Source organism: Denticeps clupeoides, chromosome 15, assembly GCF_900700375.1.
Source record: "Denticeps clupeoides chromosome 15, fDenClu1.1, whole genome shotgun sequence".
Classification (NCBI taxonomy): Eukaryota; Metazoa; Chordata; class Actinopteri; order Clupeiformes; family Denticipitidae; genus Denticeps; species Denticeps clupeoides.
In genome coordinates this window covers 7,004,942-7,028,931 of record NC_041721.1, presented here as the reverse complement: position 1 = coordinate 7,028,931, position 23,990 = coordinate 7,004,942, and the positions used below count along the sequence as shown (strand labels likewise).

General features: G+C 42.4%; 2 protein-coding genes across 6 annotated transcripts; both read left to right on the top strand.

The window, feature by feature from the left end:
* Positions 1 to 21: 21 nt before the first annotated feature.
* On the top strand, positions 22 to 12,782 carry vezt (vezatin, adherens junctions transmembrane protein). Of its 4 annotated transcripts, none has more exons than XM_028954486.1 (12): positions 22 to 170; positions 4,643 to 4,774; positions 6,278 to 6,367; positions 6,738 to 6,922; positions 7,177 to 7,452; positions 8,147 to 8,284; positions 8,771 to 8,918; positions 9,011 to 9,333; positions 9,816 to 10,009; positions 10,234 to 10,334; positions 10,474 to 10,669; positions 11,774 to 12,782. In XM_028954486.1, the coding sequence occupies exons 1-12, from the start codon at positions 135 to 137 to the stop codon at positions 12,313 to 12,315; spliced, it is 2,361 nt and encodes a 786-aa protein (XP_028810319.1). In that variant the 5' UTR covers positions 22 to 134; the 3' UTR covers positions 12,316 to 12,782. The 4 variants fall into 4 exon arrangements, with proteins under 4 accessions (XP_028810319.1, XP_028810317.1, XP_028810318.1 ...); XM_028954484.1 differs by having other exon boundaries at positions 8,135 to 8,284; XM_028954485.1 differs by lacking the exon at positions 22 to 170 and adding an exon at positions 1,867 to 1,919.
* Positions 12,783 to 16,431: 3,649 nt separating this feature from the next.
* On the top strand, positions 16,432 to 23,976 carry metap2a (methionyl aminopeptidase 2a). Of its 2 annotated transcripts, XM_028954957.1 has the most exons (11): positions 16,432 to 16,577; positions 16,961 to 17,062; positions 17,432 to 17,494; positions 18,011 to 18,113; positions 18,487 to 18,648; positions 19,287 to 19,468; positions 19,541 to 19,635; positions 21,334 to 21,430; positions 21,573 to 21,676; positions 21,999 to 22,114; positions 23,310 to 23,976. In XM_028954957.1, the coding sequence occupies exons 1-11, from the start codon at positions 16,457 to 16,459 to the stop codon at positions 23,560 to 23,562; spliced, it is 1,398 nt and encodes a 465-aa protein (XP_028810790.1). In that variant the 5' UTR covers positions 16,432 to 16,456; the 3' UTR covers positions 23,563 to 23,976. The 2 variants fall into 2 exon arrangements, with proteins under 2 accessions (XP_028810790.1, XP_028810791.1); XM_028954958.1 differs by lacking the exon at positions 17,432 to 17,494.
* The last annotated feature ends 14 nt before the right edge of the window (positions 23,977 to 23,990 follow it).

Sequence of the window (23,990 nt, the reverse complement as noted above, 5' to 3'; positions counted from 1 at the left end):
CGTGACTCCTTCGCCGGGTTCGCGTTGCATCGCGGGACATGTAGTCTGCCGCGCATCGGAACGCCCGCCGCACTTCCTGCCCCTTCTGGCTGCGACCCCACAATGCGCGACGCGGGAGTGCATGGCGGAGAGCGATGACTGAGGAGTTCGATGAAGACGTGGTGTACGAGGTCGGCCTTTTAAACGCTTTCGAGCAACTGCGTGTCTGGCTGGATGCTCATGTTCCGTCTCCACACGCCGGATAAAACTGCCCCTTTGCGCTTGCGTGGTAGCTGTTGCTAGCAGAAATTTTCGTCAAAATACATTTGACATATTATTTATTTTTCAGGGTAATGCAGAAATAGCGGTGTCTGTGTGGTAAAATAAAAGAATTTGGAGTGTAGTAGAAGGTGCTGCAAGCATGTATGTGGTCGTTACGTTGAAGAGTGGAACCGTGCAGGCTGAATGTTCGGGAAGGAAAGTGCTGGTCTGAGCACACCTGGAAAACAGAAAAAAACGACACACGTTTCTATTAAAAATTCCAGATTTGGGGCTGTATGTGTAAGAGTGCGTATGGGTCTTGTCATACAAAAACCACTGCTTCTCCAATATCAAATCCCGTATATTATATGTGTACAGAAACTTTACATACAATAGATTTAAATGTCAGTAAAATGTTCTGGGCGCCTTTTCTACTAATCTGTATGGGCATTCGCTGCTTCACAATTTGTCACAACAGTAATTCAGCACTTATAAGTTTCAACGCAAACTTAAAGTTTCGACTTATAAGTGTTGTAGGGTGGTAGTAGCCTAGTGGGTAACACACCCGCCTCTCCAGGGGGGGACTGTCCCTGTAACTACTGATTGTATGTCACTCTGGATAAAGTGTACATTTACACTGTACGTTTACATATAAAGTTTACATTTACAGCATTTATCAGACGCCCTTATCCAGAGCGACTTACAATCAGTAGTTACACGGACAGTTCCCCCCTGGAACAACTCAGGGTTAAGTGTCTTGTCAAGGACACAGTTGTAGTAAGTGGGGTTTGAACCTGGGTCTTCTGGCTCATAGGCGAGTGTGATACCCACTAGGCTACTACCACCCATACACGACATTACCAAAAAAAAAAAAAAAAAAGACAATTACTTCTGGGTAAAAACAACATATCCCAATACCTATATGCTGAGCCTATGATGTGTATACCAAACGGCAAAATATTAAACCATCTCCGTTCTAGCTGCTGGCCCATCATCAAATTTTAGGGGCAGTGGTGGCCTAGTGGTTAAGGAAGCGGCCCCGTAATCGAAGGGTTGCCGGTTCAAATCCCAATCCACCAAGATGCCACTGAGCAAAGCACCATCTCCACACGCTCCCCAGGTGCCTGTCATGGCTGCTCGCTGCTCACCAAGGGTGATGGTTAAAAGCAGGGGACACATTTCGTTGTGTCACCATGTGCTGTGCTGCAGTGTTTCACAATGACAATCACTTCACTTTGGCTAAAGAGGATGATTCATATTCATGAATCCCGGTTAGGATTTTGCAAATGTTAGATTGCTGCCGAGTGACAGTATCTCTGCAATACTGTGTTGGGAGCAGTCATATGCTTTTAGTGTGAGACTATTGGAAAATATAATATTCTATATCACATAGTTTTCACGCCAGACACGGGTGTCTGGATTTGCCTTTAGCATTGTATTATTTTGTGTGTGTGCACTTTTTGAAATGTTTTTATTGATTGTTAGAAGGTTGTGCGTTGGTCAATGCTAAAGTATTGAGTAATGAAGTTAAGCGCTTTACTGAAATCCAATTGGAATGATAATCTGGAGCATTGTTTTGGACCTGGTCGGAAAGGGAGTGCTCAGGAACTCTGGATGAAGGTTCAGTCGGGACGATGTTGTTTTACAGGCCCGTCAGAGGCATGTGCGGTGGCAGAGAGGTAAGGAGACGAGTTGGGGACAGGAGAACACTGTGTTAAATGTTGCGATGTGCGTGTCCACTGTTTGTATTTGTTGTGGAATGCATCATAATGTGCGCAGTGCGGGTTCCAGAGTGACAAACTGAGGTAGGGGTGGATATTATAAACCGCCGCAGCTCTGTTCCGGTTGTGATACTCCCATTTGTATTAGTAAAAAAATGTTGACAGGTGTTATGCTTTCTCTTTCTTTTTGCATGTCTTATTTTAGGCTGTTACCTTGACGGCGAAATGCTGCTCAGCAGACAGAACATTTATTTTGTTTTTCAAATCCATATTTACATTTGCATTTGCATTGAGCAGATCTACAGGGTGGGCCATTTATATGGATACACCTTAATAAAATGGGAATGGTTGGTGATATTAACGTCCTGTTTGTTTCAAGCTTTTCAAGATGGGTGGTGACCATAGTGGCCATTTTGAAGTCGGACATCTTGGATCCAACTTTTGTTTTTTCAATAGGAAGAGGGTCATGTGACACATCAAATTTATTGGTAATTTCACAAGAAAAAAATGGTATGCTTGGTTTAAACTTAACTATTCTTTCATGAGTTATTTACAAGTTTCTGACCACTTATAAAATGTGTTCAATGTCACCAACCATTCCCATTTTATTAAGGTGTATCCATATAAATGGCCCACCCTGTAGAGTGACTTACAGTCAGTTATATTGCAAAACCATGAGGGCATGGGGAATGGCAAATAAACTGCTATAGAAGGCATTGTGCATTGGATGGCATCAGGAATATCTGATACACCAGTGTGTCAATCACAATTCTTCAATGTGTCTGCATGTTTGGTTTGGTAGTGGTCCTGAGACGATTATAACAGAAATCACGTTTGTGACTATCACTGATGGCGCCCTGAACAGGTTTTATTAAGAGGACAGAAATCTGAGGTTAACATGGGAGGAGTCAGGAGTCGTATTCGCTGTGTTGCCAGATTGGGCGTTTTTGTTTTTGGCATTTTGCGTGAAACTGCTGAGCAAGAAATAGTTACTGAAGAACCCAGATTTTTTTAAGTACCTTAAGTGGCCACAGCAGTTAAATATTTATGACAGTGTTTGTTAATTCACAGCCTTCAAGGTCCAAGTACTGCTGGTTTTCCAGCTTTCCTCTACTTCGACAGGTCCAATCAGAACCAGTGACTACCTGGTAGAACTGAAAACATGGTCTGGATTCCAGGTCTTTGCGTAATTGACGTATTGACAAGCACAGTCATGGGCTCCTCTCTGAACACACGAACTGAGTGTTCTGGGTGACAGGAACAATTATGCGGCAAGCGCTTTAGCATTGCATAGATAAAGTAACTTAGACCACTGCCTAAAAACTGCAAGTTTGTGATACTGATTTCGACCTGGTAAAAATGAAAACTGAAAGACTTTCAAGTCACACGAGCCAAACTTTTATTAAAAACAGAACAACATAACAAATGTTCCTACCCTTATCCACTAAATGAGCTCATTTCAAGTTTGATGCACTGTAAGCACAATCCATCGTGACTTCTGCAGATGCCATATCATGCCAAAAGGAAGCCATATTTCTTCAATCACTTCACTTTCATATTTGAACATGGTCCAGAAGTGGCATCATGTCCTGTGGGCCAATTTTTGAAGTGGGATGTTCTCTGTTCAGTCCAAATTTGATGTTCTTTTTGTTAATGACGGACGGCGTGTCCTCTGGACTAAAGAGTAGGGAGACCATGTTATCAGCGTTCCGTTCAAAAGCCGGTATCTTTGATGGTATGGAGGAGTACAAGTGTTAATACTGCATGGCTGTCTGAGAAGAGTGCTGAATAGGCCTGCAGTCTAGATCTTTTACCCATATAGACACATTTGGTGAATCATTAAACAAAAAAAATTACATTAAATCTCCAGACACTTAAAACCTTGATGCCCTTGATGTCTGGAAATGTTATACAGTGATAAACATGCCACTGTGCCAACTATTTTGAGACATAAAGCAAGCATCAAAATTTCAATTGAGTTCATGTTTTGCATACAATTGTAAAATTGAAGGTTAAAAATGTGAGATGTAATTTGTATTTGGTTGTGAATAAGATATTGGTTAATGTGATTTGGACGTCTTTTAGTTTCAGTTTATAATATCAACAACTTTTCCGGAATTTGGGTTGTAACTCCGCTTTTTTCTACCCAGCCATGTGATACACAGGGCGGATGAGAACCAGCATGTAGATAAACAAACTTTATCTTATTACGCTGACAATCCACATTTTTGTCACGTATTGCTTGACAAAATGAGAAAATCTCTTACAAGACTATATTTTACCGTCTCCCTGTTTGGGAGCGGTGGTAGTTGCCTAGTGGGTAACACACTCGACGTCCCAGTTTTAAACCCCACTTAGTACCATTGTGTGCCTGAGCAAGAAACTTAACCCTGTGTGTCTCCAGGGGGACTGTCCCTGTAAGTCGCTCTGTATAAGGGTCTGACAAATGCCGTATATGTGAAATGTCTGTTTGTGTGTGTGTGTGTGTGTGTGTGTGTGTGTGTATGTTTAGCTTGTAATGAACTGAGGCCATATCCAGGAGTTGATCCTGTATTCTGTGGATAGGTGAATTGATGAAACATTTCAGGGCGTGGCCAGATACGTAGGAGCCATTTCAAAGTTCTAGGCATTAAGGATGTGTTCTAGTTACCACGTCTCTTTCTCATTCTCTCTCCTACCAGAACTCGCCTCTGTTTCAGTACCTGCAGGATCTAGGACACACTGATTTTGAGACGTGTGCACTAGTATCTCAGGAGGATGACAGAGCAGGAGAAGAAGGGAAGCGTTTACAGGATGTCCTGTCCCATCAAAAGGTGAGTAGCTGCAATGTGGCTGCTTTTAAAAGATTTCTGATGGGTCTGAAATGTAAATAGGATCCGGATCCACTGTGTACGTCTGCACTGAGAAACACCAATATATTCAAGGCCAGTTTGCAAGGACTAATGATTGTTATTGATGAACTACTTTGATTTGCTAGGCTTTGTCTGTTCATTATTAATTGATCAATATCAGACGAAGCATATCCTGACTTCTAACTTCATAGCCTATGGACTTATGATTGATGAACTTAACAAGAGGTTTAAGCAGCAAAAAAAAATGTTGTGGCTTCTGTAAAACTAATGTGGATAAGAGGGCGAAGTTGGCAGACGAGCGGCAGCGGGTTGGCGCCCTGCCCTGTGTGAGTTCCCACCCTGCGGCCAATGTTCCATGATGGGCTCTGGATTCTGTGGTTTTGGACTGTGAGTGTCTGAGTGTGAGAATGAGAGCAACAATTAATATTTAAAGTTGAATAACCACCCACCACACCACTGTGTGGCCCCCTAGCAAACCTATACGTATAAAACAAGCTACTTCAGCCAAGATTCAGCAATGCTCGATATAAAATGGAGGAGAAACAAAGCCTAGGTTTATGGAATGGATTTCCAGTTTCCCTTCAAGTTACAACAAAGACCTGTAATTTAACAGCTAGTTTTAAACCAGGATGTTTTTATTAGAAAATGTCTGAATAATAGTTAAAAACATTAAAACCCAATAGCCACAAAAATTATATTTTATAGCAAATGTATTAATTGGCCTTGGAAAGAAAGGAGTGGTGGATGGAACAACATTGTAATATTGTAGCAAACAATTCTCACACTGACTTTCCACAATTTTTTAGTCCCGTTCAAGTTTGCGGCTGATTGAGCCCACACCCGAATGAAGGGACTCAGACACTCAGTAACTTCAAGACTGCATAGAGTGCAGTAGCTTTAAGAACACGCAGCCGTACACACTTTCATGATGAGTACAGCGTCTCTCCCTCCCTCCCTGCTTCCTCTCTTTCTCTCTCCCTCTCCCGTGTCCCCCTTTTTTTTTTTTATCTGTTTACCCCAGAGCCTCACACACAAAGCACCAGGAACATTCCCAGTGTTGCACCAGCAGAATACTGAATACGTAGAAAAAAAGGTGTACTGGAGTGTCTGTGTGTGTGAGAGAGAGAGAGAGAGAGAGAGAGAGAGTGTCTGTGTGTGTTTATTTGTATGTGTGTTTGTGTGTGTACCCACTATTTTGGTAAAACTGTGTTAAAAGCTAGTTTTGCTAGACAGAATTTATGGATTTAAGTCACAGTGCTGTGTGTGTGTGTGTGTGTGTGTGTGTGTGTGTGTGTGTGTGTGTGTGTTGGGGGTTCATTTGAATATTTGTCTGACTAAGCGGGACACAGACAGCCCTGCATTGTGGATTTAATGACTCTGTGAAGTCAAGTTCAATACATGTTTGACACCTACAGGCATGAAGAGCAGCATGGTGACCATGTTTAGAACACCTCTGTGTTATAGGGGAACTGGGCTCGCAAACTTGCCGAAGGCCTGCATCGCCTCAGCCAGTTTTACCACGGCAACGCCACACTACAGCACGATCAGCGATTGGTAAGAGTTACCTGTGCAATGAATCGAAAATATATATCTCTGTCTCGGTCGCACGTGTACAAGCTTGAGTTCTTGAGCTGGCCCTGTGGATTTAACCAAAATGTAACATACCGCATAGAGCTACCGATGACATGCTATAACGCAACCCTCCCCATTTGCCCTGGCTTGGGACCGGCACCAAGTAATACACTGTGACAATATCACGTACAACCATACGGTGTACATTTTAAACCATTGAAAATTCCTTTACCATTTAACGTCCAAGGTGTCAACATTGGGTGGATTCATATGGCAGCTGAAAGTAAAAAAAAGACTTGAGTGACAAGGCACGAAAATGGGATTTCAACTTGTGTGTGTGTGTGTTTTGCAGGACTCTGAGTTTCGGCGCTATGCTCTATGCTGTGTGCTGTCCCAGGACGTGTTGCTGCAGGAGGACATCGAGTTGATAGAGCTCCTCGACCCCAGCATACTCTCTCTGGGATCCACTACTTCTGCCTGTCCCAGAGCTGACACCGCACTCCCCAGACCATGCTTCCTTTCCAAGCCTACAATCTGGTAGTGCCACAGACACAATCACACAGTACACACACAAATACCTGTGAAAGAGGCTGATATTTTAGCTACAGTACACATAAGCAACGTCAATTTTCCAGAATGTGGGCATGATTTAATTCTAGTGAGTATAGTGTAATTTTACAGAATTATATAAGCACTGTCTCCTAACAGTATAGGTGTAAAAATGGTTAAGACAACTCGTTGTACACAAGCTCTCATGTTGTGTATCTGTGGTGTGTTTTTCCTCTTTACAGGGACGTATCAGTGCTGGTGCTTCTTCTAGCTGTGTTGAGCGCAGTATGGTGTGCTGGTGATGACAGCGGAGCTCCACTGCTGGGGGGTGTGTTGTGTGTGTGCCTGCTCTTCTGCAGCTGTGTTCTGTGGTGCCGAGCACAGAAGCAGACGTGCGTATGGGAGCAGGCAGTGTGCATCGAGAAACTGGTGACCGACAGCCGGACGCTGACCAGCATGTGCCGGAAGGCGCTTCGTTTGGTGCAGGAGACCGAGGTCATATACCGTGGATTCACCCTGTAAGTGTGCACTGGGACACATTTCCACACACAGATGTCACCTAAGGTGCAGACAACATTAAATAACTTTTTCTTTTTGTGACAAGTGGCTGCCCCTTTCATTTGTTTTCTTGTAACTTGGCACCTCATAGACTACAATACCCATGATACCTTCCCACATCTCACCCATATTACACAAGCAGTCATCACTTGGTTTACTGTCCTGCCATTACAAACTGAACAAGCGTCCAGGGAGAGCCGGGAGCAAAAATACCCAATCTTACAATAATGTACTCTTACTCTTCAGAAAAGTATTTTTTTGTTTTTTTTTATTATCACAGTCAGAAACACTGATTCTATCTGGTTTGTCATCTATTAAATGATGTGGCCTATGCTGCATTCAAGTGCTTGTTTGAAGATCCTATTATGTTTTGGAAATTACAATAATTGTAATTACAACTACAGTGACATACTTGTTTTTTTGGGGGGGGTTTTAGGACAAAATAACTGTAAATGGTGGTCCAGCAGTCTAGTTCGAGTGTGAAAATGTCTAGTCTCCCAGTACTAAATACAACTTTCTTTGACCATTCATGTGTTTTTGAACGTATCTGTTATGCATATTAGATATTTAATGATGTGTAATTTGTGTGTTCTCTTTGGTTCTGGGACATCTGCACAGTTGAATCACGTTTCACTTGTTAAGTTTACTCGACAGGGTAAGCGCAGCGTGTCCCTTCAACAGGGCAGGGTCCCCACGAGCCCAGCAGCTGATTGGTTTACGGAAGGTAGCCTATCAGAGCCTGCGCTCTGTGTTCCGAGCATCACGTCTGGCTACCTGCATCATGCTGAAGTCATATCCTTATTTTGGTAATAGATTCTGTTTGCATGTCATTTTTTCATGTGAACCTATGCATAAGCTCGCCGTATACACTATAGCAACTTCCAAGCTTGTCAATGCAACGTATAGTTCTTTTTGGTGACCTGTCTATAGTTTAGTCTTTGCGTCAAGCGGTCACTTTAGTCTTTTTTTTTTTTTCTTCCATATTCATTTTAGTGAAGTTTCAGTCGACTAAAATCTATACATTTTAGTATAGATTTTATTTGGTAAAAAAACTTTGACTCATTTTTATTAGTCAACAATATTACATGATCTATTTCGTTATGGTTATCGCCACATGACCAGCATTTACATTGAGTCTCTTCTCATTTCAGTCACGTCATAAAGGTTTGTCACAAGATTGACGAAAACAACACTACTGCCACGTGGATGGTCTCATACTAAATTATTTTCTGATTATCTCAAATCTGTGTCTTCACCTTAACTCTATTGTTCAGTTACGTTCCCTCTAAACTCTGAGATGGATAATGTGGTGAATTATGTATCCACTGTGCCAATCAAAGAGCTGGGGCTAGGCCTGGGGGCGGAGCATCTGAGTGAGGAACAGGTGCAAGAGCTGACCGATGACTACAGTTTGCCTGCACTCAAGGTGACCACACAAAAAACTTTGTTTCATTTAATTAAAAGTCACAGATTCATACAAATTCTCTCTCCTCCTGTTTTACCTTCCCTGTTTTTCAGATGCTGTTTCAGCTGTGGGTTGGGCAGAGCTCAGAGTTCTTCAGACGTCTGGCTCTGTTGCTGTCACCAGGGCGACAAGAGCAAGACTCCCGTCTCATCATACACCAAGCCATCGCCACAGTGACCGGCCCCCTTCATCACACCCTAGCCAGTTGCCTGGGCGATCTGCAGCGGAGCTATGACTTTCATCGTTATTTCGAGACACAGCTGCAGTCGCAGAGCAGCCGAATACACTCACACAAACAACAGAAATGCCATGAGCTCAATACACTCCATGCATCGGTGCACAGCCTGCAGCTGCATCTGAAGACCATTCTTAATGAGTAGGTATCACCTGCCTGAATGCAGACATGTACACACAGTGCTGGTCAGTATTACGCAAAAGTACTTATCGTTTACTATATATAGCGTGGTATTGCAATTATAGCACAGGTCGCCTTTTAATATTTATTAATGGATATTCAAACAATAAAAAAAAATAATTAGTATCTTGTGTCATTTGATGCTGCTGTTACAATATCATTCAAAAGAAGCTGGCCACATAACATTGTGACTATAAGACAGTCTCACAAGATATTGTCACTCCCAGCAGTCTGTTCAGCCAGGTATAAAAAAATAAAAAAATTTAACTTGACTTTTCATTTGAGAAACAAAAGCGGACCATTTATGGAAATAAAGTTTGCTTATATAAATATAGTTTATGCATTGATCTTGCATATGCAACTGGGTATCCAAATTACAGCCACTCTTCAGTATTACCATGTTATAAACTCTCATGAGAAAACGTTCTGTGTTTCTCCTTTAGGATGATCATTTTGGAAGATGACCTTGAAAAGCTCATGGTAGCTCAGGAGACTGTTTCAGTGACGGTCACCGGTTATCAGGAACTGCAAGAACGTCTCCGGTTGCTACATCCACACATGCAGGCCAGTGGCAGTTTGTGGGATGATACACTTGCGCAAGTTGACAAAATGATCAACCGGGCCACCAATTGCACAGGTGTGTAAATGTATGTTTGTTCTCAAACTGTGGTGATATGGCTCTCTCTAGTGGTATGTCAGGAGACAGCTGCTGTATGTTTAAATGTAGTATAGTTGTTATTCCCAGAATTATGGTACGTGATCACTGGTTGTACAGTTTAACATTACATATTGTATGTCCATGTCTACCTTTGATTAAAAAAAAAAATATTTTTCAATGTGTGTGTGTGATGGACACTTTAGGCACTCCAGATTCTTCAGAGGAAGCTCCACCCACTGTACTTCCACCTCCCGTTCATCCTGTTACTTTGATACATGACAGTGATCCTGTCCCAGAGGAGCAAGTATGTATAAGTGTGTATTAGTTAGTGTGTAATGTGTATTTCTATTTCTGTGATGTGCATTTCTGTATGAATACATGCTTATTAATGCTGGCATAGTGTGAAATGTCCTGGATGGCTGTTGTTTTCTTTCATTGTTCAGGAGTTGGAAGCATACGTGTCTGATTCAGACTCCGAGCCAGATTTGTGTGGGCTGCATTCACCCTGGGAACGGGAGAAGTTGCGTCAAGGGGCAGAGGAGTCCAAGCGTGTCTTGCTTGAGCTCAAATCAGTACTGGGATTCCGAGCGTCGGAGCAGGAGAGGCACAAACGTCAGGTCCTGCTTTTTAATGAGCAAGGTATTACAGGCACGCACACACATACACACACCAAAACAGCTACCCCAGTTCCACTTTTACGGAAAAAAAATCCATAGCAAGTCATTAGTCTACATGAAGCTTCAGATTCACTGGCAACATATCCACGAGTTAGAGTGTGTAGAGCTCTCTTTTGTGCGGTAGGCATTCAAAAGGATTTCATTTCAGTGCATTTTGTGGATTTTAGTCACAACGGTGTTAAATTGGATCACTTCGCCAGACAATTGATATTTGCTGATAAATCAATATCTGCCACAATTTCAATGCAGGGACTTGTGATAACCCCACAGCCTACAAAATACATTGACATTTGAACAATGAATATATGTTCTTGGTACCAGAGTTGTGTTTTTGATTTCTGGGCTTCATTACTAGGCTTCACTCCTAAATAATATAGCAGATTTTATTAATGTCTCTTAGATGATTTGACATGTTTTGACTGATTTTGTTTCTTACTATTTGAATGCTACATTGAATGGTGATGATATTACATTACATTACAAATACATTTTAAAATGTGGATACAGATCACAGGGATCAGATGACATGTAAGTTTGGGATAGGCACCTTATTTTATCAATATGTGTGTGAGGCACTGACTTAAGATTTTTCACAGAGTCACATTGTGTGTTCCTTATTGTTGGTTTTAGTTAGACTGTTAGTTTACATTATCTAATGTGACATTTTTAACCATTCTTTGGAACGATAATGCAAAAAATACAAAGTTGAAAGTGCTTCACAACAGCAGTATAACACTGTACAGTATGGTATTCAACACCTCTCATGCGCTTGCACAGAAACTCCCGCCTCTCTCCTGCGTGTTTCATTGCAATTCAACAATTCAAACAAAAAAGGGGACCAGCTTTTCACTTGCTCTTGCTGCACTTATTATTGAAAATGTATTTATCTATTAATATTTTCAATGATTTTTTTTCATGAAAAAAAACGGAAATTGGAAGTTGCCAAGGTGCATCCCTAATTAGATCAATTATCAATTCCATTTTCTTCTGTGACCTTTCCACACCCTTGTGAAAAATGTAAAATTATTTAAATTAATTAGTGTCTCTTGGATGTTCTCTCTTGTAGCTGCTGTGAAGCCCACTGCCGAAGAAGCATCAGAACACCAGGAACAAGCAGATTCCACAGAACCAAATCCAGCCAAGCTCACCTCAGAAGAGCGGAACGATGAAGACGACCAGATGAATGACATGGGGAGGAGCAGTCACCTGGAGGAAAATGATAACGTGACTGAATTTATCTGTGGGTCGTCTGACACTGCTGCCCCTGGTCCTGAGGACACTGGGAGGGAGCGAGAGAACGGAGAGGTGCAGCTTTTCCAGTATGATGGAGTGTCAGGTGGGGGCGTGGCTGGGGATTCACCCCACCCCGCCTCACAATCAATCCCCGCCATGACTGTGATGGACAGGCTGACGGAACTGCATGGGGCGGAGGCCATAAGCTTTAGCTTGGCTCTTGCTGCTCAGGTGGCTGCACGTTCACACACCTTCACACACATGCAGGAACACACGTTTGGGGACTCTGATGAGGATGTGTATGAAGGGGAGGAGGAAGAGGTGAAAGGAGATGAAGTGACATCAGAAAAAATGGGACATGAAGAGGAGAATTAGGGTTGTGGTGCTGCTTTAACAAAACTAAGAAACATTTATGACCATATTTATTATTGCATAATGTTATTTATTGACATTTATTTTTAACCTTTCAACCATCCAGCCTCAATGAGTTCAATGAGATCCTTACCTGAGACCGACTCCTCCAAACCTGTGTCATGTGTCATTCTGTCAGTATCTCTTCATCATACTGTCAGTACCTCTCAGTCATTGATAATTTTCCCAGCGGATCTGTATTACACATCAAGTCTGTTTAAATATTGTTCTGCTTGTTTTATATTCTGGGAAATCTTTTTGGCCATGTCTTCAGGGATCTGCACCTCTAATAAGTGATTCGTGTTTGAAGCATCTTTCTGAGGTGGAATTTTTGCTGTCCAGTTGACAGAATGAATGTGGTGATATGAATGTCAAGGTCGTATTCAGAGAGGCTGAAATGTGACATGAAATAAAACTGATTTATTTTTAAACATGTCCATTATTTGATTCACTGCAAGCAAAATACCTCCCTTGTCTAGATTATTTTGAATTGTAGATCAATCATAGAATTTTAAATAAAATTACAGTGTAGCATTTGAGGGAACTCATTATTCGTTACTGCTGTTTAGCCTTTACCTTTATTGCACATCATTAAATATGTGCATGTTCATATGTGACTTAGGGAGGGATGTCAAAGAGAAGCAGTGGTGGCCTAGCAAGGAAACGGACCTGTTATCAGAAGGTTGCCGGTTCGAATCCCGAACTGCCAAGGTTCCTCTGAGGAGCCACCAAGCAAAGCACCGTCCCCACACAAAGCACTGTCACTCATGGCTGCCCACTGCTCAATAAGGGTGATGGTTAAAAGCAGAGGACACATTTCACCATGTGCTGTGCAGTGTTTCACAATGACAGTCACTTCACTTTGACTTTTTTCAGTAGTACAATGTCTGGAAGAACCAAGGAGATATTTCCTTTTAAAAGCAGTATTTAAACTATGACATTACTATTTTTATTTTTTTTTTTACTGTTGTATTAATAATTCCATTTGGTTGTCTCTGTGCTGCACTATTGCATTTTTTTTTTGTAGGGGTGGCTGAAAACAGGTGTTCTGAACTGATCCCTGATCTTCTCGTCACCCCAAAAGTTGATCACACCCCAATAGTGATACCCGTTTACCTATTCCAACAATCCATACCTATTTTTTTTTTTTTTTTGCCGTTTCTTTCAGCATTGGCCGACCCAAGACACAGGACAAGGGCTGGCGAAAACCTGTTTTGTATGTCTGAATGCATGTCTCTTAGCACCACATCTGCCTTGTCTGTTACAGTGTGAACCTTTGCACTCTTTACTCATTTATTTTCATTTGTGAAATAAAGATCTTGTATTGTACTTGTTACTCATTTTGTACCATTTCATGGACTGTGTTGTGTATGTGTGTTGCATACATTTTATACTTTGTTAAAGAATAACAATGGCATGTAATTAGCAAACATTTCTCTACATATATATATTTTTTACATAAATTCTATAACATAAAAAACATACACTAAGAATAGGTTAGGGATATTGTTATTTACATAATTTCTTTTCCTAATTGCTCTGAATTTTAATGAAATAAGTAAAAGTTCCCTTTGATATTACTAATAATGTATGAGAAGAAACACTATTTTCAGTAGTTTAATATTTAATGACAGGGATAGTCCCAAAAAACAAAAATGAACAATGTCAGTAGCGGGTGTTTCTACCATTTGCCGCAATGACAGCTTGACAGCGACGTCTCATGCTCCTCACTAACCTCATGATGATGTTCTGAGGCAATGCTTTCCACTCTTCCACAAGTGCTACACACAATTTCTGCCAAGTCACGTGGGGCTGGGGTACGATCATTCAGTCTCTGCTTCAACTGCTCCCAGATGTGTTCTATGGGGTTCAGGTCAGGGGACATTGGCTACAATATGAGGATCTCCAACTTCCTGAAATTGAGCTGTGACAATTCTGCCACAATGTGGTCCATCAACAGAAAGTTGTGTTGTGTGCTGTTTGAATTGGGGGATGATGATGGGTTCTATGATGAGTCTGAGGTAAGAGTGTGCAGTGACTGAGCCATGTAAAATAACCAAATCTGTTTTGCACTGACTGGTGATGCCTGCCCAGACTGTTGCTCTTCCTCCACCAAAGCAAAACCTGGGGACCATGTTGACCTCAGCGTATCGCTCATCTCGCCGTCTCCCGCAATGCTGATGACCATCATTTCTGTGCAAGGTGACCCAACACTCTGCATGACCACTGCTGCATTGTCCAGGTCACATGGTCTTGTTCCCACTGCAAACGTTCACGGAGGTGTCTTAGTGTCAGTGGAGTCACCTGCAACGGCAAGTCTGCTGATGACACTTTGAGACGCACCAAGTTCACGAGCAACATCTGACCGCCTGCCCCCGACCCGAAGGCGTGCCATGGCCAGGTGACGCTGCTTGTGACCTTGGAATGACTTACGGACAATACCAGCTTTTTATACCCACAGAATGTTGAAATTGATGCCACACTGAGAAACGTTGTCTCTCTGTATTGCCCCCAATATAAAGCAATGCGACTAAACACCTCTGGGAACTCTGAAGACTGTTGGAGAACCATTTCAGGTGACGACCTCTTGAAGCTCATCGAGAGAATGCCAAGAGTGTGCAAAGCAGTAATCAGAGCAAAGAAACTAGAATATAAAACATGTTTTCAGTTATTTCACCTTTTTTTTGTTAAGTACATAACTCCACATGTGTTCATTCATAGTTTTGCCTTCAGTGAGAATCTACCAACGTAAAAATAAAGAAAACAATTTGAATTAGAAGGTGTGTACAGACTTTTGGCCTGGACTGTATTCTTAATCAGTCACATCCACACGGATCAAGTTGTCATTTCTTTGTTTCTAACTTCTGTCGACACGAGGTGGCGCTAATGTGCAAATTTCAACTGCGTTTGATGGACCAACTTTCAGCATTTTCGCAGAAGTAACAAATAATAAGCATTTCATTATTTGGAATCTAGGGCGGCAGCCTTTTTACTTAACAAACAGCATCTTCAAAACAGGGTGGTCGTTCTGGCTTCAAGTCCATTCAATTTCTATTGTATATCTATTATAACCTGTTTAGCATCATTTACATTCACGCCATTTAAAGTAGTGAATGTACATGTAGTGACAGGGACAGCCTCCACGGAGCAAGTCAGGGTTAAGTGTCTGGCTCAGGGACAGAATGCTAGTTAGTAAGTGGGGTTCGAACCAGTGACCTTGTGGCCTTCGGGAGGCCACAACCAGCCTGCCATCATACCACTTAGAACGATTTCACAGATCATACATTAATACAACACGTTAACCAGCTACCGACTGAAATTTCTTTACAGGTGTGTGGTGAAGAGTGGTCAATAACCTACGCTCCAAAATGAATGTTGCTTTTTTACTTTGCTCATCCTTTTACAGCTCACCCTTTTAAACTTTAACCTGAGTACAGAAGTTGAGTCTTCTGTAAAATAAAAATAAATGAATTTTATATATATATATATATATATATATATATATATATATATATATATATATATACACACACACACACACACACACACACACACACACACACACACACACCTCTACTCTCTGCGTTTGTAACAAGAAATAAGAATAATTTATTCTTATCCATTATATTGTTTGCAAAATTTGCATATTGGTTCACTTGAATACTTGCAACATTTGCAATACTGTGCTCATTTCACTGCATATCATACCGTGCATGTGACTGTGTGCGTGACAAATAAAATGTGAATTTTTATCCCTGGGCTGTTCGGGTGTCATTTGTCCTTCCGTGATAATAATAAAAGGTGCGTTTTAACCAGCCTGCCGTTCTCCTTGCACCTGTGAAATGGGAGCAGCTCGCATCAGCGCCAACTCAGCACAGTCCGCGCAAAAAGTGCTGCGTCGTCCCGCCAACTTCATTAAATCTAATCATGCAAAAAAAAAACATATATTTTTCTCAGGCTTATTATAAGTTTTTTTTTTTTTCCCTTTTTGAAGGATGAGGGGGGGGTGGAGCGGCTCGATATGCAAATGTTTTCACCGCGACGGACTGCGTCACGCCGCTGATGCGGCAGGTTCGTCTCTCCGGTCCTCAGTGGACCGGGGAACATGGCGGAGGCGGACGTGCCCCAGCCGGCGGCTGCGGCGGCGGAGGACGAGCAGCCGGACGCCGCCGAGGAGTGCGGGAGGAAGAGGAGGCGGAAGAGGAGGAAGAGCAAGGCGGCGACCGGTGAGCGCGCGTGCCCCGCGCCTGTACTGCGGCTGCGCGGCGCCGCGCTTCCCGCGCTCGGCCGGGGCTTTAAAAAAAAAAAAATCTTGTCCTTTTCGTTCGTCCGTTCGTTCGTTCGTTCGTTTTGGTTTGGTCTGTGCAGTTTTCGTATTAAAAGTTGCGCGGTGCTGGACGGATTTCGTGCAGCAGCGTGTAGTAATCTGGGGGAAAGTGTGTAGAGGTGATGGGGACAGGGACTGATGGGGATTCTCTCCATGCCAGGTCCCAACCCCCCCTTCCCCGATAATTGGAGTGGCTTTCCTGGCAGAGAGAGAGTGTGACTTAATGTGATGTATAGATCTCACCCAGGTGTGTGTGTGTGTGTGTGTGTGACTTTGCTGCAGGACACCTGGGCACTAATGGTGATGACTTGGGTGATGTGAGTAAGCTGATGGAGCAGCAAACCCTGGAAGAAAAAGAGGGTGAGGAGGACGGTGGAGAGGAAGGTAAACTGCCCCGTTCCGTCTTAATGCATTAATAAATGATCGCTGCCGTGTAATACGGTGGAACCGGCGGCGGTGAGGATTCCTGGAGTGTTAAGAAATTCCGCGGCTCAAACCGTTCGCACATTCAGTCATATTTCAGGAGAAATAGGTTGATATCTGCTGCTTTGTCTTTTGGAATCGGGTGTTTTTTTTTTTGTTTGTTTTTTTGGTGGTTTCTTGTGACCGAAATTCCAAACTAGCACCCCGAATGAAACGGGCATCCCTTTAGTCGGACACCTGACCATCTGGGTTCACTGCGGTCCTTGTGCCCGTTTCGCCACTTTATGCGAATCCATCTAAACTACAATGTTCTATTTATGAATCATGCAGACGTTGAGGATGCCGACAATGTGGCTGGCAAGAAGAAAAAGAAGAAGAAAAAGAAGAAAGGACGTGAGCGTCATCTCACTTCTCTCCTCTGACACCGCCTTCTCCCACCCATCCAACCTTCCATATTCTATCAGACAAAGTGGGAACCCCTCAAATGATATATTAAAGGCCATTTGGTCGATTATTAAAATTTCAAATAAGATTAGAAGTGCTTACTGTGTGTGTGTGTGTGTGTGTGTGTTTTGTCCTTCTCTTTCAGTCAAGGACAGAGTTGCTGGCTGGTAGAGTATAGTAAAACTAGCTGTCAGCTAAATAATGCAGTGCCAGTCTCCTTCACCAGTCACTTTATTTCAGCCAAACACCAGACAACCCTTCTATATAGCCATACTGGCGGAACTATTTCGTATTTCCAGAGTAAATGCGAATGATCTGTACATCTACGTCCACTTCGGATAAATTGGGGCGAAATTGTGCACACACCGGCTGAGTGAATCTTTTATGAAAAAACAAGAGAGCACTAATTGAATCATATTTTTCATATGCTAATATAGTAACTCATCTCTTCTGCTGTGTTTTTAGCTAAAGTGCAGACCGATCCGCCTTCGGTTCCCATATGTGACTTATATCCCAACGATGCGTTTCCTTTCGGAGAGGAATGTGAATATCCTCCTTCTCAAGATGGGTAAGAACTGAAATCTCAGCCATGTAACTAACTCTACCAAGACTGTGATGGTTTTTAATATGCTAATAATGCAGAAATTTCTCAGTTTTTTTTTTCTCAGTATTTCTCAGTCGATGGGAAAATTTGGTGTTCCGTGTAAATATTTCAATTTGTCCTCAAATATTGTCATCAATATTTGTAAGAGGAAATTGGTCAAAGAAAAATAAAAATACAATAATGTTAATGATATAATAATGCTTTAACGTATAAGGGGTTCAACATGCTCAGTAGCATTTTGTGTGTGTGTGCAGTTCCATGTCTACTGCACTGAATGTAGAGTCTGTACAGTGACTTTGTGTGTGTGTGTGTGTGTGTGTGTGTGTGTGTGTGTTAGGCGCAGTGCTGCCTGGCGGTGCAGTAGCAAGGAGAAGCGAGTGATGGATAAAGCCAATGAGGAAATATGGAATGATTTTAGGCAGGCGGCTGAGGCTCACCGGCAGGTTCGACAGTACATCAGGAGCTGGGTCCAGCCCGGCATGAGCATGATTGACATCTGGTGCGTGTGTATACTCACCGTCACACACACAGACACCAACACCAACCTACTTTCTTGCCATAAAGTTGTGGTCAGGAGTGATGCTTTTCTCCTGGTTTGCATCCACCAGCTTCTAATTGTTAATAAATAAAGTAAAGTAATAAAGTGAAGTGATTGTCACATGTGATACACAGCAGCACAGCACACGATGCACACAGTGAAATTTCTCCTCTGCATTTAACCCATCACCCTGAGTGAGCAGTGGACAGCCATGACAGGCGCCCGGGGAGCAGTGTGTGGGGACGGTGCTTTGCTCAGTGGCACCTCGGCGGATCGGGATTCGAACCGGCAACCTTCTGATTACAGGGCCGCTTCCTTAACCGCTAGTCCACCACTGCCCCATAAACAGAGCAATTTCAGAAGTGGGGTTGTTAATAATCTAATACGGTGAATAAAAAAGGTCAGAAAAAGGTGGGATACTTTATATTTCATCATTATGGACTAAAAATGTATGAAAGGAACAAAGGAGAAAGGGTAAAGCACACTGAACCTACATCAGCTTGGCTCTACCCCCACTCAGCCCCTTGTCGAATTTTGAACGTTTTTCTAAATCATACAGAGGGGCTCATCCTCACCTTCTTTCTCCGCCTCTCTTTCAGTGAGCGTTTGGAGAATTGTTCTCGGACGCTGATAAAGGAGAACGGGCTGAACGCAGGCCTGGCATTCCCCACAGGCTGTTCTCTGAACAACTGCGCTGCCCACTACACCCCCAATGCTGGAGACCCCACAGTGCTGCAGTATGATGACGTGTGTAAGATCGACTTTGGCACTCACATTAACGGTGAGTGCACGACAACAATGGCTCGCGCCCAAAGGCACACACATTCACACACTGACTCACGTTTCTCTGCAGGGAGGATTATTGATTGTGCCTTCACCATCACCTTCAACCCTAAGTATGACAGACTGCTGGAGGCAGTGAAAGATGCCACCGACACTGGAATCAAGGTCAGGCTGACTTTTGTCCTGGCTTAATGTCATTCACGAAAATGAAATAAATGTAGATAATGGAAATAAACAAATAAAAACATCAACAAGACAACATAACCTAAAATTCTATTGGAATTGCTGCTAGATGTCATGCACGCTTTCATCGTACCATTTACAGGCTCTAAAAAAAAATGACCAAATCACAAAAAAATACAACTACAGTACATCTGGAAGGTATTCACAGAGCTTCACTTTTACTACATTTTATGTTACAACCGTTTTCTATATTTAACGTACTTTAATGTGCTTTACTCAGATTCTTACACTCAACTCTCCATAATGACAAGGTGAAAAATGGTTAAAAAAGAAAGTCCACGTGGTAAATTCAGCTGACCTTTCTATATAAGATCCCAAACCAGGCCATGCATTACCTGTAGATTGCCGAGACAGGATGGTATTGAGCCAAAGAGCTTGGGAAGGCTGCAGCAAAATTGATGTCCTAGTGAGCATAGTGGAAGACATTTGGAACAACTAGAGCTGACCACCTGGCCAATCAGGGTAGAAGGACCTTAGGCAAGGAGGTGACCAAGAACCCAATGGGTTTGATCTGTGGAGAGCGGAGAACCTTCCAGAAGGACATCCATTTCTGCAGCACTCCACCAACCAGGCTTGTATGGACCCAGACTTGAAGCCGAATGAGAGATTTTGGGAGATTGAAGGAACTTCTCATCTACCCTGATTGAGTTTGAGAGGTACAGAAAACAATAATAGCAGAAATGGCACAAAAAATAGGCATGCCAAGTACTCAAAGTCTTGAGGCTGTAATTGCTGCCAAATGTGCTTCAGGCAAATTATGGAGTATTGTGTGTAGATGTGTGCGTAGGGTGGTAGTAGCCTAGTGGGTAACACACTCGCCTATGAACCAGAAGACCCAGGTTCAAATCCCACTTACTACCATTGTGTCCCTGAGCAAGACACTTAACTCTAAGTTGCTCCAGGGGGGACTGTCCCTGTAACTACTGACGCTCTGGATAAGGGCGTCTAAAAAATGCTGTAAATGTAAATGTGTAGGCTTGTGGTATAAAATGAAAACAGTCTATTTTGGAATAAGGCATGAAATGTGGTTGAAGCAAACCTGTGAATTCTTTCCAGATGGACTGTACTCATAACACTAAGCTGAAATAAAAAAACCTCTAGTGCAAATGCAGAACTGTTTTAAGGGACTTTGGGAGGACCGTGCATTGTACCATGTCTTCTAAAAACTAGCCGTATGTTACGTGAGAGCTGTTTCTGATTCTGGCCTGCATTGCGCTGATTATATGGCCTCGGTTTGACCCACGCTGTGTTTCATGGTGGAAGAGATTCATTGGTTTATTTGAAAGTAAATGGTCAATATCACCAACATTACAGTGTGTCACAATGATTTAGTGACGATTCTGTGCATCAGAATGATCAGAATCAGAATGAACGGCTTCAAGACGATAGTTGGATAGGTTTCCTACTCTGTAAATGTCTTGCTTGTTTGCAAACAGTCCCTTGTGCAGCACCTCCCATAGTCCATATTTCCATATGTGATTCACTGCAGATTATTGGTTGGTTGATGTGTAAGTATATGAGCAGCCACAACCCTCTTAAAGGTGCGGCGCTAGGAAATTGCCTGCATTTACGCTCCTTTTGGAGGGTGAGTACAGTTTCTGTTTCTGTCTGTGCTCTCAGTGTGCTGGGATAGATGTACGTCTGTGCGATGTTGGTGAGTCGATACAGGAAGTTATGGAGTCTTATGAAGTGGAGATTGATGGGAAAACTTACCAAGGTACCTCAGAATATAAAACACAACTGTGTGTCAACTGGATAATATATTGTTGTTCAAATAGTCACATAATTTATTTGACTGCATAATATATTGGGATTTGACTTTATGTGAGGCTCAACATTTTGAATTTTTCTTTGTACAGTGAAGCCAATCCGAAATCTGAATGGCCATTCCATTGGTCAGTACCAGATCCACGGCGGCAAAACAGTCCCGATTGTAAAGGGGGGAGAGGCCACAAGAATGGAGGTGTGTGTTGGTATGAAGGTCCTCACGCACAGATACACTAATGCAGCAAAACCGATGTGTGTCTTTATATATATTATTGCTGACTCTGAAGCAGAACAATCAAGGATTTGATATTGTTGGTATTGGTTCACACTTTCAGTAATACTAATCACACTTTTGAACCTCCTCTCGTGATCAGCTGTACATTTGGACTTGTTGGAAATATTATGTAATGCACAGTATAAGGGACACTGCACATCTACCACCAAAATTGTTTTGAAGCTGATTGTTTTACGGTAAAATCCGTACTCATAAATGTCAGCGTTTGTGTGTGTGTCCCCAGGAATGTGAGGTTTATGCCATTGAGACCTTTGGCAGCACAGGCAAAGGTGTGGTCCATGATGATATGGAATGCTCACACTACATGAAGAACTTTGACGTGGGACATGTTCCCATCAGGTAAAAGAACCATGATATCAGGGCTGAATGCATTGCGCTACTCACCATTTTAAAAGTTACCTTCTAGTAAGGAATCACAGCTGATCCTTCTATGTGGTAAAGTATTGTATAATGTAGTACAGTAAGTATCTATACAACAAAGCTACCATACCTTTCACATAGTAAAGGTATTTGAACCCTTTTGAATTTGACGGGCTTCTGTTTTAATTAGTCATAGAAACTGTGGTCTGATCTTCATCTAAGTCAAGGGTGTTGACAAATATAATGCGCCTAAAATAATGACACAAAGAATAACGCCTTGTCATGTCTTTGTTGAGAACAACCACAACTAACTCATAAAGTTTTTGTTGTTAATTACCTCAAAACAGATAATAGTCAAACCTGGAGGATTGTTAACAATTTGATAAAATCCACTCATAAAATCCTGTGAGTTTGCTCCACATAAGAATACGCCTCTGTGAGCCACGCGTTACAAAAGCTTTAAGAGGATCTACAATTAACAATTATTGATTTGCATAAAACTGGAAAGGGTTACAAAGTAATATCAAAGATTTTAGAAATTCACCGACCTACAGAAATACTTTGGGACAGTCGCTGTTCTACCAACAAGTACATGCCCAGGAAGACTCATCAATGAGGCAAAGAAACAACCAAAAGATTTGAAGGCATCATTAGAACTGGCTAACATCTGTGTTCATGAGTCTACAGCACATAAAACATTGAACAAGCAGCTTAACTAAAAAGAACATTACTGCACGTCTGAGGTTTGTGAAGAGGAAGCGAGTCCACAACAGAATGGCTTCAGCAAAACAAAACCCACATTTTGGAGCAGCCAAGCCAGAGCCCAGACCTCCACCCAATAGAGATGCTATGGAGGAGATCTACATGACATGAGAGAACCAGTTCAGCCAGGAACAATGGGCTAGGATTCCTCCTGAATGAGGTGCAGGTTTGAACAAAAACCGAAACAGGAAGCTCCTGCTGGCTGTTTAGGAGGGTTCACATACTTTTTTTTTAAACATATATGTCAGTACCCTTGACTTAAACAAAGATCTGATTTTATGTCAAATTAATGCAGTAAAAAAAGAAAATTCCAAAAGGGTTCACAAACTTTTCTTGACACTAAATTATGGTTATATGTATACACACTGTTCATAAACGTGTCTGAGCGGTGAGCCTTCCTCTGCTTTTCCAGGCTTCCACGTGCAAAGCACATCTTGAACGTGGTGAACGAGAACTTCGGCACATTGGCATTTTGCAGACGGTGGCTTGATCGCCTGGGAGAGTCCAAGTATTTGATGGCCCTGAAGAATCTGTGTGACCTTGGCATCATCGACCCCTATCCTCCCCTCTGCGACGCCAAAGGAAGCTACACAGCCCAGTTTGAACACACCATCCTTCTCAGGCCGACCTGCAAAGAGGTGGTCAGCCGGGGGGACGACTACTGATGCACACGGACTCCCAAAATAACGCCTTGAGTGCCAAACACCACGATCAGGCCACACAGCTCATTTAAAAATGCATGGGTGTAACCGTAAACTAAATCTGACATTATCGAGTGTCATGGTGTGTCATGCCTATCTCAGGTCAGAACAATAAAACAACCTTTCTGCACATAAATCATGACGAATTACCAGCACTGAGCAGAGAGACCTCGGTTAATATCTCTGCCCCAACTGGAAATTTTGAGCATTCTAGCTTTTTTTTTTTGCCTTGCACCAAATAGTACGTAGTAAAGGGATGTGAGCATGGTGAGGATGTCTGACCTTTGAACTCTCAGTGCCTCTGTTCCTTTGGCATGCCTTTGATATGTCTGTAATATCAGATGATATTTCTGTAATATAAACGGCTGCCTCTCTGAACTTGGAATCCCAGA

Excerpts from the sequence above, each read along its gene's own strand:
- vezt (XM_028954483.1), top strand. The coding sequence starts at position 1,875 with ATGTTGTTTTACAGGCCCGTCAGAGGCATGTGCGGTGGCAGAGAG. Across the intron at positions 4,775-6,277 it reads ATGTCCTGTCCCATCAAAAG|GGGAACTGGGCTCGCAAACT; the intron begins GTGAGTAGCTGC and ends TCTGTGTTATAG. Across the intron at positions 7,453-8,134 it reads ATATACCGTGGATTCACCCT|TTTACTCGACAGGGTAAGCG; the intron begins GTAAGTGTGCAC and ends TCACTTGTTAAG.
- metap2a (XM_028954957.1), top strand. The coding sequence starts at position 16,457 with ATGGCGGAGGCGGACGTGCCCCAGCCGGCGGCTGCGGCGGCGGAGGAC. Across the intron at positions 19,469-19,540 it reads CTTTGGCACTCACATTAACG|GGAGGATTATTGATTGTGCC; the intron begins GTGAGTGCACGA and ends GTTTCTCTGCAG. Across the intron at positions 22,115-23,309 it reads GTGGGACATGTTCCCATCAG|GCTTCCACGTGCAAAGCACA; the intron begins GTAAAAGAACCA and ends CTGCTTTTCCAG.